This window comes from Martes martes, assembly GCF_963455335.1.
Source record: "Martes martes genome assembly, chromosome: 15".
Lineage (NCBI taxonomy): Eukaryota > Metazoa > Chordata > Mammalia > Carnivora > Mustelidae > Martes > Martes martes.
Window position 1 is genome coordinate 57997052 of NC_137903.1, and position 18919 is coordinate 58015970.

Genomic DNA, 18919 nt, shown 5'->3' on the forward strand with positions numbered 1-18919 from the left:
ACGGAAACGGAAGTGAGGGAAATGGCAAGAAGAAGGGACCGCTCGCATGCGCAGTTTGTAGTGTCTTGTACCGCCCGGCCTAGTCTGGTTTTGGGGAGATGTTGCACGTGGAGTGCTCTGTACGGAGCCGGCTGGCGGTGTGACACTCTCCGGTGACGTTGGGGCAGACCGTAGAGGCTGAAGATGTCGGTCCCGGTGGCAGGGCTCTCTCGGCGGCTGGCGCTCTCAGCCTTGGCCGGTGCTGGTCGCTTTTGCGCGTTGGGGTCTGGAGCGACTAGGTGGAGGGGCGTCCCCGCGGGGCACCGCCGGGGCTTGGCTGACCTCCACCCGAAGCTCGTGCCCCGTCAGGGCTTCAAAGACTCAAACTCGTGGTTGCCCAAGTACCGCTCAGAGCGCAAGAGTTACATAACCAATCCGAACCTGGCCACGACCTTGGTGCGGATCCTGAAGGAAGAAGCGAAAAACCCTGACCAGCTCTTCCTGGAGTGCAATCCAGGTGAGTCTGCCAGGGATTACCTTTCCTTGGACGTTCATCGCTCATGCCACCTTCCCTCGACCGCCCGTGGGGGCCCGTTTAAGACATGACGCCTTGAAGCAGATTGGATGGTCGGTCCCGGTCATGACACCAGGAAATATTTCCGCAGCAGTTTGCACTTCAGTTTGCACGCAGCATTTGATAAAATGTGCTCCTAGGTTTTACTGTCTCCTCAAAATACTTGCAAGTCCCTCCCCAAAGAACTTTTATCTTTCACATACTCCTCCTAGAGACCCCAGCAGGATGCCTAGAACATAAGATGTATAGACTTTCTGAAAGTTGCTTCTTTTTTTTTTTTTTTTTGGTAAAGATTTTATTTTATTTCTTACATAATCTTTATATCCAACGTGGGGCTCGAACTTAACGAACAGGAGATCCAGAGTCGCACGCTCCACCAACGGAGCCAGCCGCACGCCCCTGCAAAAAGTACTTTTTTTTTTTTTTTTTTTTTTTTTTAAGGAGCACGACTTGTCCTTAGTCAGTTCTGTTTAGGTTTGACAGTATCTTTTCCTGGTTAGAGTCCATAAATAAGTGGTAAGCTAAAGGCAACTTTCTTTGTTTTTCCTGAGACAGTAAAGCATTGTGATTAAGAGCTTAGGCTTTGGCTTTGACAGAATAGATTCAAAACCAGGCAGCATCATTTATCAGTTGTGATGTTAGAGTCAAATGATTTTATGTAATTCCCCAGGTTTCCTGTGTGTAAATGAGGAGTGTAGTATCTTCTTTGGGAATGTTGTGAGGATCAAAATTAGGTAATACATGTGAAATATCTACTAAGTCAATATTGAGAAAAGTTGTTTCTTTTGCAAATAAACTTTTCCTTCTGTTAATAACACTAGGTCCTGGAATCCTGACTCAAGCATTACTTGAAAGCAAGGCCAAGGTGATTGCCCTTGAAAGTAACAGGACTTTTCTTCCACATTTGGAGGTATACTATTAGTTTCTAAACTAATTTATTGTTCAGCTAGCTATCTTTGAGTATTTAGGGAAGGGAAAATTAAGCACCCAATTTATTTTTATAGAATCACTTTGGGGGGCCTTGCTGTATATATATTTTATCCCCCATGACTAGAACATAGCATAGTTATCAGAGCTATCAGTGCTTGTTGAATGACTGAAATATTGGAGTTCTGAGACTTGTTCTCTGATTCTGTCTCTGCTGCATACTAGTTGGGGGACTTTGAACACTGTGTAACTTGACATCTCTAAGCTTGTTTCCTTATCTCTGGTAGGGTATCCTGTGTCTCTGCTTTCTGTGAACTTAGAATCTAGGTTAACAGGACTATGTTAACTCTGGATTTAGGGTTTCAGAGTAAAGAAAGGTTTGGTATGGTCAGCTACAATAGCATGTGGTGAAAGCATTATCCAAATGGGTTTTTCAGTGAATTCTCCTGCTTATATGGCAGACAGATTCACATTAACAGTGAAGTAGAAATACCTTGTCTCACCGCCAGCCTCTTTCCTTCTCTTTCCCCTCCCTCCTGAGTCTCTAGATTCAGTTTAGGAAACTTGTACTTCCCGGTGCCAAATTCCTAAAACCACATATAGAGGTATTTAAAAGTGCCGGACAAGGGGCGCCTGGGTGGCTCAGTGAGTTAAGCATCTGCCTTCGGCTCAGGTCATGATCCCAGGGTCCTGGGATCGAACCTGGCATTGAGCTCCCTGCTCGGAGGGGAGTCTGCTTCTCCCTTTCCCTCCGCCTGCTGGTCTCCTTGCTTGTGCTCTCTCAATCTCTGTCAAATAAATCTAAAAAAGTGCAGGATGACAACGAAAAATTATGAAAATGTCCACCAAATTCAGTTGTTTATTTTTTAAATAAAACGATGCATGTTAGATGGTTGTTATCCTACAACTGACAGCTTTGAAAAGAACTAAGGATTTTTTTTTTTAAGATTTTATTTATTCATTTGAGAGAGAGAGAGAGAGAGCACAAGCAGGGGGAGAGAGAGAAGGAGAGCCGAGTAGGAAGCCCAATGTGGGACTGGATCCCAGGACCCTGAGATCATGGCCTGAGCCTAAGGCAGGTGCTTAACTGACTGAGCCACCCAGGTGCCCCAGAAATTCAGGGGTTTAGCCAGATTATTTAATTGATGCTGAATCTGCTGGAATCCCAAAAAACATGAAGAGAAAAGAACACAAAATTGAGGAAAGATCATGAAGTGTGATTTAGTCACCATGGCCACCTGTAATTTCAATTTCACCTTAGGAATAAGAAACAAAATAGCTTTTATTTTTATTTATTTATTTATTTATTATGATTTTATTTATTTGACAGATCACAAGTAGGCAGGGGATGGGGAGCAGGCTCCCTGCTGAGCAGAGAGCCCGATGCAGGACTTGATCCCAGGACCTTGGGATCATGACCTGAGCCGAAGGCGGAGGCTTTAACCCACTAGGTGGGTGCCCTGTTTTGATCTTTTTAAAAAAGGATTAGTTTTGTTTTTGAGGGGCAAGAGAGAGAGAGAAAGAATCTTTACCAGGTTCCATGTCCAGCTTGGAGCCTGCGCCAGGGCTCGATCTCAAGACTCTGAGATATGACCTGAGCCGAAATCAAGAGTTGGACACTCAACTGACTAAGCCATCCAAGTGCCCCAGGGCCTACGTTTGAAGGTTAATCTGCATGTTCACAAAACAATTAAAAAGCATTAAACTGTCTATTTACGGGCTCCTGGGTGGCTCAGTCCTTGAGCGTCTGCCTTCAGCTCAGGTCTGATCCCAGGGTCCTGGGATCAAGCCCCACATCGGTCTCCCTGCTCAGCTGGAAACTTGTTTCTTCCTCTTCCACTCCCCCTGCTTGTGTTCCTGCTCTCACTGTCTTTCTCTCTGCCAAATAAATAATAAAATCTTTTTTTAAAATGTCTATTTAGTTTCTTACCAGTAACACAGTAGCTGGCTTTCTTGGAAGATCAAGATTCGTGTTAATTTGAAATCCATGATTCCATGAAAAATGGAATCATGGGGTCTTGAAAGTTCATGACACGCAGAATTTTCCTATAACAAATACAGGAATATTTGTCATAAATGTTTCTTAAACTGCAGAGTAAACACCAAATCAATCTCTGATCATATCCAGTCTTTGGTTAGAACTAAGACTGTGTTCCAGTTCCAGCTTTTAGCTTCTTTCTAACTCCCCACCCCCTCCCCTCAGCACTAACTTAAGTTCAGCCCTCAGGAGGTACCCTCAGGAGGTATCCATTCTTATTAACCATCATTATGACAGAGGGAAAAGCCATTCAGATAAGGTTTAATGTGAATTCATCTATTTGCCAGAATAAAAGAGAAATAACCATTTAAGTAGAAGTTTTGTTGGGAGCCTGGGTGGCTCAGCCAGTTAAGTGTCCCACTCTTGGTTTTGGCTCTGGTCGTGATCTCAGGGTTGTAGGATCAAGCCCTGAGTAGGACTGCTTGCTCGGCGGGGAGTCAGCTTGAAGATTCTCTCTCCATTTTCCCCTCCCCCTACTTGTATGCATGGTTGCATGTGATGTCTCTCTCTGAAATAAATCTTTAAAAAAATGAAATAAATAGAAGTCTTGTGGCTGTAAATCACAGCTTTAAAGTGGTGCTCTCAGCCTACAATGCTTCTAGCCACCCAGAATTTTGCTCCTAAAAACTGAAAAATTTTCAAGGATGACGCTTAACTCAGAATTTTTGTTTAACATTAGAACCCCCACCTTCTCTGATAAAATTCGTGGGGCTCCACATTAACAATGTTTCAAGCAGGAGCAGTTTTCCTATCTGGATGTACTAGAGATAAGTTTGCAAATTGTGTTCTGTAATAATAAATCATGATATATTCCTTTTTGCAAATGAGAACTACTGTTGCAGAAAGAGCTGTGCATGTTCAGTTGAAGAGCCCTCGGCTTTTGTGGCAAATGGTGTGGTATTTCAGCGGAGATAGAACATAGTCTTTTCAAGTCAGGCTGAATGTCAGCCCTAGCCATCACTGCTACCTTCAGGACCCTTGGGCAATTAAGTAGTTTCATCTGTTTGACTTTGGTTTTTCTTATATATAAAATAGAGACATTAATGCCCACTTATAAAGGGTCTTGTTGCAATTTGTTTTTATTTTAAACATTTTATTTATTTTAGAGAGAGCAGGGGTCGTGGGGGAGGGGCAGAGGACAAGGGAGAGAGAATCACAAGCGGACCCCTGGCTGCGCATGGAGCCCAATGTGGGGCTCCATCTCATGACCCAGAGATCATGACCTGAGCCCTAATCAAGAGCATGCTTGACCAACTGTGCCACCCAGGTGCCCCTCTTGCTGTAATTTAAATAAGATGAACTGTGCTTCCTGGTTTGTTTTTGTTTTTTTAATTTTGTTTTTATTTACTTATTTGACAGAGAGAGTGAGAGAGCACAAGCAGGGGGAGCAGAGGGAGAGTGAGAAACAGACTCCCCTCTTAGCAGGGAGCCCGATGTGGGACTTGATCCCAGGACCCTGGGATCATGACCTGAGCAAAGGCAGACACCCAACCATCTGAGCCACCCAGGCGCCCTGTGCTTCCTGGTTTTGAATCCTAAATGCAGTTGAGTTTTTAAATGTGATTTCACTATTATTATAGAACTAAATTATTCTGGAGTTCTGACTGATTATATCATTTTTCCAATTATTGCATGGTACGTAACAGGTGCAAAAACAAAAACAGACTTTCAGAAGTCTGAATGTATACATTCCTTTTACATTTCTATCAAGCCAAAATTCATTAGCTTTTCTTAGTTGCAAAGATTAAAATAGGACTCTTGAATAACTTCTGAGGTTATTTTGTTGCTATCCAAACAGAACAATTTGTAAGAATTTCAAGATAATCTGTTTTAAGATAAGCATCAAGTGAGTGTTCTTTTCTCTAGCTGTCATAACACCACGGTCTTGTTTTCTTCTGTACATTTTTGGCTTATTCCCAGCTTTTCGTGAGACTCTGGAGTACTCCATCCTCAGGCCTCGTCTTCTGTGCTTCTCTTTAGGGGGTCCCATCTGTACCCCTGGCTTTAATAACCTCCAACAAGCAAAATTTTTACCAATTTATAACTTTACCCTGGACCACTCCACTAACCTTCCTATTCAGGTCTACAGCTTCCCACCTGGCATCTCCACTTCCTATTCTCTGGTTCATCTAAGAGGCATCTCAAACTGCACAGGACCAAAAGTACATGATTTCTACCCAAGTCTGTTCCTTCCCTAGTCTTTCTCAAGGCTCCCCATAAAAATGATTAGAATTTACTAGATTTAGAAATAAAATAAGATTTATAGGTTGAAATAAAACACTTTAGGAAAATTAGGTTTTTGGAGCACCTGGGTGGCTGTTGGTGAAGCCTCTGCCTGCTTCTCAGGTCATGATCCTGGGGGTCCCGGGATTGAGCCCAGCTTTGGGCTCCCCGCTCAGCGGGGAGACTGTTTCTTCCTCTCCCTCTGCCCCTACCCCCACCCCCACTCATGAGCATGCACTCTCTTTTAAATAAATACATAAAATCTTTTTTAAAAAATAAACATTAAAAAATAAAAATTAGGTTTTTTATTTCATAACTTTAAGTTGCAAATTCTTGAAACCTCGATATATACCAATAGAATTTTCTGTGCATGAGAATCTCAGAATGCATTTTAAGTCCCATTGACCTCTTCTGTTTGTTTGTTTGTTCGTTTGTTTATTGTGACTTCGAATTATGTTTATGGAGTCTGTAGCTAACCCTTGCTCTCATTACTAAGATGTCCAGTGCTATAACAGAATGAGCACATCAGGACAGTGGAAAGATGGAAGCATATCGGACCTCTCTTACGGCAGACAAGGAGCTTTCCTTCTGTAGTTGCTTCTGTCTTTAGAAAACATAAATGAAAAATCAAGGGGGAAAGGGAAAGTGACCTACACGATGAGTGTAGCTAGGTTCATTTGGTAAAGGACTAATTAAACTCTTCTAGTAAAAACAGGACTGTCTTCATTTCACTTTAATATTTTTACCGTTTTGGGGGCACTTGGGTGGCTCAGTGGGTTAAAGCCTCTGCCTTCTGCTCAGGTCATGATACCAGGGTCCTGGGATCAAGCCCCGTATTGGACTCTCTCTCTGCTCTGTGGGGAGCCTGCTTCCTCCTCTCTCTGCCTGCTTGTGGTCTCTGTCAAATAAATAAATAAAATCTTTTTAAAAAAACCAAACATTTTTATCATTTTTTTCCCTCTACTCTGAAGCATCTGGCCACAGCCAGCAGATGATTTCCGCTCTCTGCCTGGGCCCAGGTGTGGTCTCCCAGTCTCCTCTCATACTCCAGGCAGCTGCCACTAAGCAATCAGATTAGAGTGAGGATGCTTTTTGAGTAGCTGAAGCCACTGAGAAAAAGTAGAGGAAGTGAGAGGATAAGTGAGAATTTGTTGAAGGTTTTTTGGTTTGGGGCTTTTTCTTAGTAATATTGTACTTTGATTGCTTTTCAGGCATTAATTAATTTCTCTTAACTCTTAAGTTTTAGGGTAAATTTTTTGAAGTAGATCTTTGAGTGGGTACAAAGTCTCCCTAACACTGACAATTTTAAACATGTTATCTCTGTTTCTCTTCAGTCCCTGCGGAAAAAGATGAATGGAAAACTGGAAGTGGTCTACTGTGACTTCTTTAAAATGGATCCTAGAAATTTTGGAATAGTAAAACCTCCCATTATGATTTCAGAAACGCTTTTTCGGCATTTGGGAATAGAAGCAGTTCCTTGGTCAAAAGGTAATGCGTCCTGCCTGGATTATAGAGTGTATGGACAGGTGCTCTCGGGTGACTGTGGTTTTCCCCTCACATAGACTGAATCTGAGCAATTCCATGGATGGCCAACCACCCTACCCAGGGAAGATGCCGAGGCGTCATTTTAGTTGACTTTATATAGCTTGTAAAGTTAGTCTGACTCAATAAAATACGATCTTAGGAAAAAGTTTTAACAATTTACTCGAATATTTTTGCTTGTATTCCTAACAGATACCCCATTAAGAGTAGTTGGAATCTTCCCATCAAAAAATGAGAAAAAGATACTTTGGAAACTTTTATATGACCTGTATTCTTCTACTTCTGTATTTAGTTATGGACGAGTAGAACTAAATATGTTTATTACTGAAAAAGAATACGAGGTACGTTATTACAAGTACTTGATGCAAGTTTTTGTTTTGAAAGAGTTTTGTGATCTGTCTCTGAGTGGTGTGAATCTGAATGACTTTAATTTGAGCTCATGATATTTGAGAGTATTAAGATGGATTTTAAATTTCGTAGAGCATTCTTTAGATTCGAGGTTTTTTTGTGGTTAAATACACATGACACGTTTACTATTTTAACCATTTTTAACTATACAGTTTCATGGCATTAAGTTCACATTGTCATACAAGTGTACCACTATCTATCTCTTCTCAGCACATTTTTACCATCCCATACCGAATTAAGCATTACTCCTCCCCCTGAACCTCTGGTAAACGTTGTCCTACTTTCTGTCTCAATGACTTTGACTATTCTAGGTACTTCAGCATAGGCGGAATCATAGAATATTGTACTTAGTGTCTGACTGACTTCATTTAGCATAAAACCTTTATGGTTCATCCAGGTCAAAGCATGTATCAGAATTTCATTTTCTTTTTAAGGCTGAAAAATACACCATTGCATACATGCATGTGTGTGTGTGTGTGTGTGTGTGTGTGTGTGTACATTATTTATTTTTTACACACAAACACATACACATAGATACATACACCCACCATCTTTTCTTTATGCATTCATCTGTCAATGGACATTTGAGTTGCTTCTACTTTTTTGTTATTGTGAATGATGCTGCCATGAGCTTTGGTGTGCAAATACCTCTTCCAGTCCCGGCTTTCAGTACTTTTGAGTGTATACCCAGCAGTGGAATTACCGGATCTTATGGCAATACTTTTCTTTTTTTTTTTTTTTTTTTTTTTTTAAGATTTTGTTTATATGGGGCGGGTGAGAAAGCATGCAGGCAGGGGGGAAGAGAGAGAATCTTTTTAAGGTTTTTTTTTTTTTTTAAGTTTGTTTTGTTTTGTTTTTCGTTTTGGATTTTTTTTTGTTTGTTTGTTTTGGTTTTTTGGGGGGAGAGAGAGAACACAGAGTGTGAGAAAGAGAAGCAGACCCCCGCTGAGCAGGGAGCCCAACTTGGGGCTTGATTCCAGGACCCCTAGATTATGACCTGAGCCAAAGGCAGATGTTTGTTTAGACTACTAAGCCACCCAGGCACTCCAGTACTATTTTTAATTTTTTTTTAAATTTTGTAGTTTTTTAAGGACCCACCCTACTGTTTTCCATATTGTCTGTACCATTTTATATTCCTACCAGGAATGCACGAGAGTTTGTTTCTCCATGCTCTCCCCAACACTTGTTTCCTGTTTTGTTTTGTTTTGTTTTTAAATACCTGTTGTAGTGCTTTGATTTGGCTGGTGATGTTGAACATCTTTTCATGTGCTTATCGACTATATATCATCTTTGGAGGAATGTCTTTTCTTTGGGTTTTTTCATTTTTTTCTGTTGAGTTTAAGGAGTTATTTCTCTATTCTCAGTATTAAACCGTGCTCAGATATGTGATTTGCATGTATTTTCTCCCCGTCTGTGAGTTGCTGTTTCACACTGTTGTGTCCTTTGAGTCCCAAAGTTTTTAATTTTGATGAAGTCCAGTTTGTCTATTTTTTCTTTTTGTTGCCTGTGCCTTTGGTGTCATAGCTAAGAAATCACTGTCAAATCCAATGTCATGAAGCCTTTTTTTCTTACGTTTCCTTCTAAGAGTTTTATAATTTCAGCTCTTATATTCTGGTCTTTGATCCATCTTGAATTACTTTTTTTTTTATATGGTGTTGGGTAAGGGTCCAACTTCATTCTTTTGCATGTGGGTATCCAATTTTCCCAGCATCTTTTGTTGAAAAGACTGTTCTTTCCCCCATCAAATGGCCTTGATACCCTTGTCAAAACATCATTTGGTCATACATATGAGGGTCTGTTTCTGGGTGTTCTATTTTATTGCATTAGGCTGTTCAGTGTCTCTTGAGATTCCATATGAATTTTAGGATGGATTTTTCTATTTCTGTGGAAAAAAACGTTGGGATTTTGATACGGATTGCATTGACTCTGTCAATCACTTTGGGTAGTACTAACACTTTAACATTGGTCAGTCTTCCAATCTATGAACACAGGTTTTTTTCCATTTGTGTTTAATATTTTTCTTTGGTGTTTTGTAGTTTTCAGTGTATAAGTCTTTCTCCTTCTTGTTTAAATTGATTCCTAAGTATGTTACTCTTTTGGATGTTGTTATAAATGGAGTTGTTTTCTCAATTTTACTTTTCAGATTATTCATTGTTAGTGTATAGAAATATGATTGACTTTTGTGTGATTTTTATATCCTGCAACTTTGCTGATTTCATGTATTCTAACAGGGATATTTAGAGTTTTTAGACTCTACTCTCTGAACTTAAAGAGCCTTCTGAAGTTCTTTATAACGTGTCTTGAGAGTAATGTTTCTTTTCTGCTCAGAATGCTTCACATTATTAATCTTCTAATCCGTGGTAACATGAGATGCTTCTTTGTATGTAGGAGTTATGGGTTAGGGTAGTGGAACAAGAAATGAAAGGGTGATTTACTCACCAAGACTCAGTAAAGAAGTAGTGACTGTCTGTGGAAAGCATAGGGGACTCAGAACCTTGAGGCTATGCATACATTACATACATGAAGGATTGCGAGAAGAGGTGCCTGGGTGGCTCAGGCAGTTAAGTATCTGCCTTCAGCTCTGGGATCAAGCCCCACATAGGGCTCCCTGCTCTGTGGGGAGCCTTCTTCTCCCTCTCCCTCTGCCTGCCACTCCCACTTCTTGTGCGTGCTCTCTCTCTGACAAATAAATAAATAAAATATTTTTAAAAAAAAAAGATTGCGAAAAGAGAAATGGGTAACACTTCATCAGTTTTTGTCTTGCTACTGGGGAAATGTTTTAGTGCTGCTTTTACCATGGACCTTTTCATGTGTCGTTTTTGCTGTCCTGTCCTATTCTCATTCACTGAGGAAACTGCTTGTCCTTCCAAGTGTCAGCCTGAATAATTCTTGACTCAAAATTTACTAGCCCATTTGATACATACTTCTGACCTACACTTGTCCTTCTCCAGAGTAATTGTACATTTTTGTTTCATTTTTTTTCTTTAATAAGATTTTGTCCTTTAATAAGGAAATCAGTCTCACATACATTATATTTTAAGTGTACATGGTGATATATTTCAGTATGGAAGTTTAAAAAGATTTTCTCTTCTTTGAAATGGTTACGGTTAAGGTTTTGCAATTCTAATTTTCTTTAATTTCTAAATATTATTAAGATATGACTTTTAAGATTCAGAATTATATTTTAATTGTTTATGGTTATGTAAACATGTAACTTTTATTTTCCTTTTACTAGAAACTGGTGGCAAATCCCCGAAATCCACACTTGTATCAAGCATTAAGTGTGCTCTGGCAAGTAGCTTGTAAGATTAAGCTTCTGCATGTGGTGAGTAAAATCCTTCTGAATTACAAAAGAGAACTTGATTTTTATTTTTTATTATTTATTTTTTAAATTTTATTTTATTTAAATTCAGTTAATTAACTTTGAGTATATTATTAGTTTCAGAGGTAGAGGTCAGTGATTCTTCAGTTGTATAAAACACCCAGTGCTCATTACATCACATGTCTTCCTTAATGCCCATCACCCAGTTACCCAATCCCCCCAGCCCCTGAACTTAATTGTTTTTTGAAGAGGCTATATTTTTGTGACCAGTAAATGGAAAAAAATGAAAAATTAATTTTATTATTTTTCCTAGCTGTTGAAGATAATAGAGCAAGGTAACTTGGTGCTTATGTTTTTGTCACAAATGTTTATATTTTTCTCTGATTATAAAATTAATGTATGCTCATTATAAAAATTTGAGACAAGAAAAAAAAAAATTGAGACAAGAAAGAAAGAGAGAGGGAAAGAAGAAAAGAATTTTAAAGACTCACACTACAGTTCCACCACCCAGAGGTCACTATTGACATTTGTGGCCTATTTGTAGCCTTTTATTTTTCCTGTGTTTTGTTTTGGTTTTTTCTTTAAATAGTAAAGATTATATTATTTTGTATCTTTTTTTTTTCACTTAATAGCTAATACAAGGGTTTTTTTTCTCTCATCACTAGACATTTTTCCTAAGTTTTCAGTGGCCAGTTAAAAACCTCACTATAGGAGCACCTGGATAGCTCACTCATTAGGCGTCTGCCTTTGGCTCAGGTCATGATCCCAGAGTCCTGGGATCAAGCCCAGCATCGGGCTCCCAACTCAGCAGAAAGCCTGCTTCTTCCTCTCCCACTCCCCCTGCTTGTGTTCCCTCTCTTGCTGTGTCGCTGTCTGTCAAATAAATAAATAAAATATTTTAAAAATTAATTAATCAATTGATTAATGAATTTGTCATGTATATCTCCATGTAGTCTCTTCAGTGTTGTTGTCCAGGAGCCAGTTAAGCCCCTCAGTGTGCATACTTAGTCATCAGAATGTTACTCATTGATTTTAGCTTTTGTTCCAATTCTGTGTTTTTTCCTCCAATGCATGAGGTTCTTAGATTGGCCCTCTGTTCCTTGACCTTAGTATCTGTTATGCCTATACTGTTTTCCTGTATTCCCAGATCTTTTCACACTTGTGTTCACAACACTGACCCTGCATTTGTATGACATAACACTGGTACTGCCATTCTTGGTGTCCCTCATCCTTTATTACCTCAGTGATCTCTCATTCTGTTGGCTTTTTATCTGGGCCTCCCTCCTCTCCTTGTGACTATCGGCTAGTTTCTTCATAAAGGACTCCTGAGGACTTTAGCTTTCTGGAGAGTCTTCTCTTTTTTTGTTCTGTAGTATTTATTTGCAAAGGCCCAGTGTTGACTTTTGCCATTCATTAATGTCAGTGTTGATCTGATGGCCCCTAAGCTGATTATGGAAATATGGAAATCTTAGCTGTTAAAACAACTTAAGGGCCTATTTGTGTAATTATATTAAGGATGATATTCTATCTAAGTAAGTAAGAGAATTAGCAATGTCAGGATAGCCTTTTGATTCTCCTCTATCTAAAAAAAAAAGAGGAAGGGACATCTGGGTGGCTAAGTGGGTTGAGCCTCTGCCTTCGGCTTAGGTCGTGATCTCAGGGTCCTGGGATTGAGCCCCACATTGGGATCTCTACTCAGCGGGGAGCCTCCTTCCCCCTCCCCCTCTGCCTGCCTCTCTGCCTACTTGTGATCTCCCTCTCTATCAAAGAAAGATAGAAAGAGAGAAGACGAAAGTTTATGATTTAACTATCCCATGTTGTTTTTCTTAAGTCCAGTTAGACTGGTGACTTGAATTTAATTTATTCTGTTGTTTAGAGGCAGTAATAATTCAGGGCACTTTGAAGAGAACTAAAATTTTTTGGTTTTGTTTACCTTCCCTCAAGGAGCCTTGGTCCTCGTTTGGCGTATACCGCCACAGTGGGGGACAGGAAGAGGTGAAGAATAAGGTAAGAATGAATACCCTTTTCTTTTTCCCTCTAAATGGAACATCCTGGTTTTTTTTTGTTTTTTTTTTTAAGATTATCTGGTATTCTGTATTTATTTAAATGTTTACTTTAACAATATTTGGAAATGTTCTTTCAAACATACCTTACCGCTTTTAATAAATTCAAATTATTTTGGAGGAGAGTTGTAATTTTCAGCTGATTATACAGCGGATACTAGAGTAATAGGCTTAAACAGAATTTGACTTCCATCTCTATCTCTTAAAATGAGGATACATCCCAAGTTTGGAAAATACAGTCATCTAATACAGTGTTCATCTAATTTGATAAACTAAAGATGTAATTTTAAAAGTCAGGGGTCTGTCGTATTACAGTTTATAATGATTGAGTTCATAAACTGGTATGTCTTATTTCTTACCCAGAGGTTGGGACTTTTGTTTGTGTTTTCCCTTTTATAAAACCAAAGTGATGATGTTATAAAGTGATCTTCTGTTTACTTTATATCAGGGGGACTTGTAGCAAAATTGGAATGAAGTAGCTGAATTTTTAAAAACAATCCAAAGTTTAACTTCAGTCTGAAAGGCCCCATTTGCCTACTTATTTCAGTTTTGTTTGTTTGTTTGTTTATTTGGGGGGGGGGTTAGCCCTTTTTTTTTTTAAGATTTTATTTATTTATTTGACAGAGATCACAAGTAGGCAGAGAGGCAGGGAGAGAAAGAGGGGGAAGCAGGCTCCCTGCTGAGCAGAGAGCCCGATGCGGGACTCGATCCCACGACCCTGGGATCATGACCTGAGCGGAAGGCAGAGGCTTTAACCCACTGAGCCACCCAGGTGCCCCCTTACTTCAGTTTTTATTCTCATTCTTGACACTAAAAGAAAAAAAAAAAAACGATCGATTTAAAAATGATCTGACTTTTCAGTGGTCATTGTTGTGATCACTGAGGTTTTAGCTCTGTTTCACTCTCCATAAGCATATTTTTGTAGCCTCACAAAATAGAATCAGACTAATTTATTTTGGCTTAAGACCATTAGGAACTTATCCAAATGTCTGCAAAGTAAAAATTCCTATATATAACACACTATCATTTTTTCACTGACAAGAGCAAAAGCTAAAAAAAGTTTTTTTGGCTAACTTAAACATATAGACTTTAGGGATGAAAGGAAGATAACCAGATGCCATGTTTCCTGAGAGAATTGTATTCAGATGTTCCACCTGTGTCTCTGATATCAGCATGTTCATAATTGCTACAGAGACACTTTGAGACATTTAACAGTTTTCAGAGCACGTTATTCTTATTTCCATCCAAGTTGTTTCGGATTTTCCACTTTTTGGAAGCCATATTTTTATCACTGGAACTTTCTTCCTAAGCTACAAATAGCCACCCATTTAACACCAAGACAGTTTTTTCTTCCCTATTTATCAAGTCTGTTATCTAACTACAAAGCTATCTACCAGTTTCCGGTTTTTTAAATTAATTATTTATTTTTAAGTAACCAGAGTTGCCCAACCTGGGGCTTGAACTCACAATCCCAAAGAATTGCATGTTCTACCAACTGAGCCAGCCAGATACCTTCTACCAGCTTGCTTTTTAAAGTCACCTTCAAAACTCTAACCAACAGCAACATAGAACATTTTGTGGTATGAGGTTATCTCCCTCTCTAATTAATAATTACTAAACATTTTTTGAATTTCATTACCTTCCTTTTTTTTTTTTTTTTAAGATTTTGTTTGTTTATTTGACAGACAGAGATCACAAGTAGGCAGAGAGGCAGGCAGAGAGAGAGAGAGGAGGAAGCAGGTTCCCCGCTGAGCAGAAAGCCCGATGAGGGGCTCGATCCCAGGACCCCGGGATCATGACCCGAGCCGAAGGCAGAGGCTTTAACCCACTGAGCCACCCAGGCGCGCCCCCCCCCCTTTTTGTTTTAAACTAATTCCTTCAACTGTAGGCATCCAAAACTAGAAACGAAAATTATTGAAAGTTTCCTTTTCGGGCAATAGGTCTTCTACAAAGAGTATATATACTAAAAAATGTGTATGTACATATATATGTGTGTGTATATGTAGTTAGAGAAGTAAATAAGGGATCACTACCTAATATATGAGGTTTCCAAAGGACTTAACATAAGGCCTCTATGCTTTCTGAGGGATAATTTCTGAGGGAAAAGACATCTTAACCTTACATTAAGTTATGTGCTTTTTAAAGAAATCCAAATATGGTATACTAGAGCAGGTTGACTGACTTTCTCAGTAAACGGCTGAGCAGCAAATGTTTTATGCTTTGTAGCCCACATAATAGTCTCTGTCCTATTCTTTGTTTTTGCTTTTTGTTTTTCTTTTTTTTTTTAAACAATGATTTACAAAGGTAAAAATCATTCTTAGATCCAGACTATACAAAAACAGGCAGGCCGTGAACCATAGTTCGTAACCCCATAGTTTTTTAAATATCTGAGGGGAAATTATAAGTCAATAATGCCTTTTCATCCTTAAGATCTGGTGTTGTGTCTCAAATATAGAAGAAATTCAGTACGTGTACGTGTACTGGTTGGGATTTGATTTTACCCTTCTTCAAAGTTAATAAGCTGTTACTCTTCCATGGATACTGCCCAAAGGTAGACTCCTGGATCACACAAAGGACTTTGCTGCCCCCACCTCCCATGGGGTAACATGATGTTCCTCAGTTGATGGTGTACATGCTGGGGCTTGCATTGAAGCTTTGAAACACAGAGCTGGGGGAATCCACTTCTTTTATAGCAAACATGAAGCAAGCTTCTCTTTGTCCTGGATAGAGCCATTATCTCACTCCTCACGGTGGCTTGCTGCAGACAACCCAGAGAAACGGCCCAGGTGAACAGTGGTTAGGGCCTTGCATTCTAGGCACACCCAGCAAAAGTGTACAGGAGCGCTCAGAGTGTATGGTAATTGCCCCTTCCAATAACTGGCTTGAATGAGTAAGCGAACCCCCTCTTGCTGTGGTAATATTTTATGACTAACACTATTTTTTTCTCTTTTCAGAATCCATTAGCACAAACAGATAAACGAGTAGGAGAAAACATGTGTTTAATTCAACTGACTCCTCTTCAGAATTTATTTACAGAAAATTTAACATCTATTAACTATGATATATTTTTTCACATGTTAAAGCAGTGTTTTATGAAGCGCAATTTCAGACTAATTGACCACTTACAGTAAGTAAGAAGAATAAAAGCAAGTATAAAAGCAATTTAATATAAGAATCAAACTTTCATGTTAAAGGTCTATCTTCTGGATCTTGTATATCTTGAGTAACAGGGTGGGGTACCATGTTTTCACTCATCTGTTTCTTCACAACACTTCCTTCCCCAGTACACATTTTAAGAAAACTAAAATTCAGTTTTCCATATAGTCTCCTTAGCTTAATTATTTTTTCCTTTGAAAAAACAACTAGGGATGTCTACCAGTACTTTTCTCTTTGTTAGTGTATGTCCAGGATTGACTTGCATGAAGAACTAGCTGCTTGCCAGTGACCATGATGGGAGTAGCAGCAGTGCTGGCAAACCCACCATCTACCTTTTCTCACTATCTATCCCTCGTGGTTTTATTTCCTAACCAAAGCAGGCACAGATTATTCTACCACCCTAATCCTCCTGTCCTGGACCAAATTTTATGTTTCTACCTAAAGCTTCGTAGAATTATAGCTGATACTGCCTCCTTAATATCTACATAACTTTTCCATGAGGCTGATGGGTACAGTTCTGTAGGTTATGCATGATGCCTCGGAATCAGTATTCCATAGTCATTCGAAGAACTGTCAGAGAACGGGTGAGACTCTGAATGAGCTGTTGATTGAAAAATATTTGTGTAAAAATAAGTGTTAAACATGGCGGTAGACCAGTAAAATGTGGTAGTGACTATTTTGCTTTTGTTTTTTAAAGATTTTATTTATTTGACAGAGAGAGATACAGTGAGAGAGGGAACATAATCAGGGGCAGTAGGAGAGGGAGAAGCAGGCTCCCCGCTGAGGAGGGAGCACAGTGTGGGGCTCGATCCCAGGACCCTGGGATCATGACCTGAGCTGAAGGCAGAGGCTTTAACCCGCTGAGCCACCCAGGCGCCCCTAAGTTAAGCATTTTTTTTTAAGGTTTTGTTGTATATATATATTTTTAAAGATTTTATTTATTTATTTGTCAGAGAGAGAGAGAGGGAGAACACAAGCAGGCAGAGCAGCAGGCAGAGGCAGAGAGAGAAGCAGGCTCCCGCTGAGCAAGGAGCCCGATGTGGGACTCGATCCCAGGACCCTGGGATCATGACCTGAGCCAAGGCAGCGGCTTAACCAACTGAGCCACCCAGGCATTCCCTAAGTTAAGCATTTTAAATTGGGCATAGAAACCATCTCTACCAATATTTACTACTATTATAAAAAGGAATTAAGCAGATTTACTTTGTGTTTTGTTTGCAGGTTATTGAGTCCAGTTAATGCAACGGCTATATTGAAGGAAATGGGGAAACATGGAGACATGAAAATAACAGATCTGTACCCTCAAGACTTTAAACAGCTTTTTGAAACTATAGAGTGTTCCAAAGAATCTTGTAGGTGGCTATTCGATGATTGCATGGAAGAAATGATCGTGTAGGGTACTTGACCATCCACACATTAGATGGAGCCGTTGATTTATTTGCAAGTTCCGGCACAAATGGGAGAGAACTAAGTTTGAAAAGCTTCCGGTCTTTCAACAAAAGATAACTGTTCTTCTTTTGCAGATTGGGCAGGTAATTTCTTTTGAAGGTGATACCTTAACAAATTAGATAAAACCATGGCTGCTATTTCTTTCACAAAAAATGAAAACTTCTTTTAATTGTGGATTTAATTAGATTGCATTTGTTTTGTTTTAAATTCCTATCTACTGTGGACATACTGGTAGTTGTAGGGTATTGCCAGATGAAACTTAGTTTTAAAAAATCCCTTTGGCCAAGGGTGTTTGGCTGGCTCAATCAGTAGTGTGACTTGATCTCAGGGCTGTGAGTTTAAGCCCCATGTTGGGTGTAGAGCTTACTTTAAAAAATAAAATCCCTTTGTCCAAATACCTTACATTGAATTAACTTATTAAATATTCCACTTTGTTGATTTTTGCTTCCTCCTGGAGGGCAAAAGAATTTGTACATTGTTAAGCTTAGAAAGTAAATTAAAATGATTTAAGTGGTTTGTTTACTTTTCTGATTGTTGAATTATATTGTCAAGTACTGTACAATAAAATTATTTCAATTTTAATATGGCTTACACATTTTAGAAATTAAAATATTTTAAGTAATAAGATTTTGTGATTTGTTGGTCTCTAATGAAATATTGAACCTAAGTTATTCACTTTAAATTCTGTTATGTATAGTAAATGTGCCTTTAGTGAGTAATTCCATCTGTTTTATTCAAAAGTTGCTTGAATTTTTGTTCTCAAGAAAGTTCATCGCATTAGACCTTTACATGAGCCTAAATGGAATTAAGAATGTTTTCTTAGATCATTGAAGAAGCTACTGGATTTTAACTGAGACATATCAAATCTCAGATTTGTTTGCTATTATAATACTTTGTAATACCTAAGGCATATTATTAGTAGGTTTTTGCAAGGCAGGTTGTCAGCGTTTAGCCAAACCAGTTCTTCCTGACTTCCCTACTATAGTCATTGGTCTACAATTCAACCTGGCTGGAAACGGAATCTTCTTCCTCCTGTAATTCCTATGCTGCCATTATATAATCTGCCGTATCATCATGCCATCCAGTCTTCTCACTGTTCCTTCCACTCCTTTGCCTCCAGCCTAAATTTCTCCTGACGCTTCTTAACTAAACAAATATAAGGCACCTGAGATGGAGTGATTCCCATGGCAAGGCCTGGTACCAGGTAATTGGGGCTTAAAACTCCCAGAGATACTTTG

General features: G+C 39.2%; 1 protein-coding gene across 1 annotated transcript; it reads left to right on the plus strand.

Annotated features, from left to right (window-relative positions):
* The first annotated feature begins 2 nt into the window (after positions 1–2).
* Positions 3–18263, plus strand: TFB2M (transcription factor B2, mitochondrial). Its single transcript, XM_080825133.1, has 8 exons — positions 3–496; positions 1375–1463; positions 7076–7229; positions 7476–7624; positions 10927–11016; positions 12958–13020; positions 16031–16203; positions 17454–18263. Exons 1-8 carry the CDS (start codon positions 184–186, stop codon positions 17626–17628), a joined length of 1206 nt encoding a protein of 401 aa, XP_080681259.1. The 5' UTR covers positions 3–183; the 3' UTR covers positions 17629–18263.
* Positions 18264–18919: the final 656 nt, after the last annotated feature.

Bases quoted from the DNA above. Each gene is read 5' to 3' on its own strand.
- TFB2M (XM_080825133.1), top strand. From the start codon at position 184: ATGTCGGTCCCGGTGGCAGGGCTCTCTCGGCGGCTGGCGCTCTCAGCC. The intron at 497-1,374 runs GTGAGTCTGCCA...TAATAACACTAG, and splicing joins CTTCCTGGAGTGCAATCCAG to GTCCTGGAATCCTGACTCAA. The intron at 1,464-7,075 runs GTATACTATTAG...GTTTCTCTTCAG, and splicing joins CTTTTCTTCCACATTTGGAG to TCCCTGCGGAAAAAGATGAA.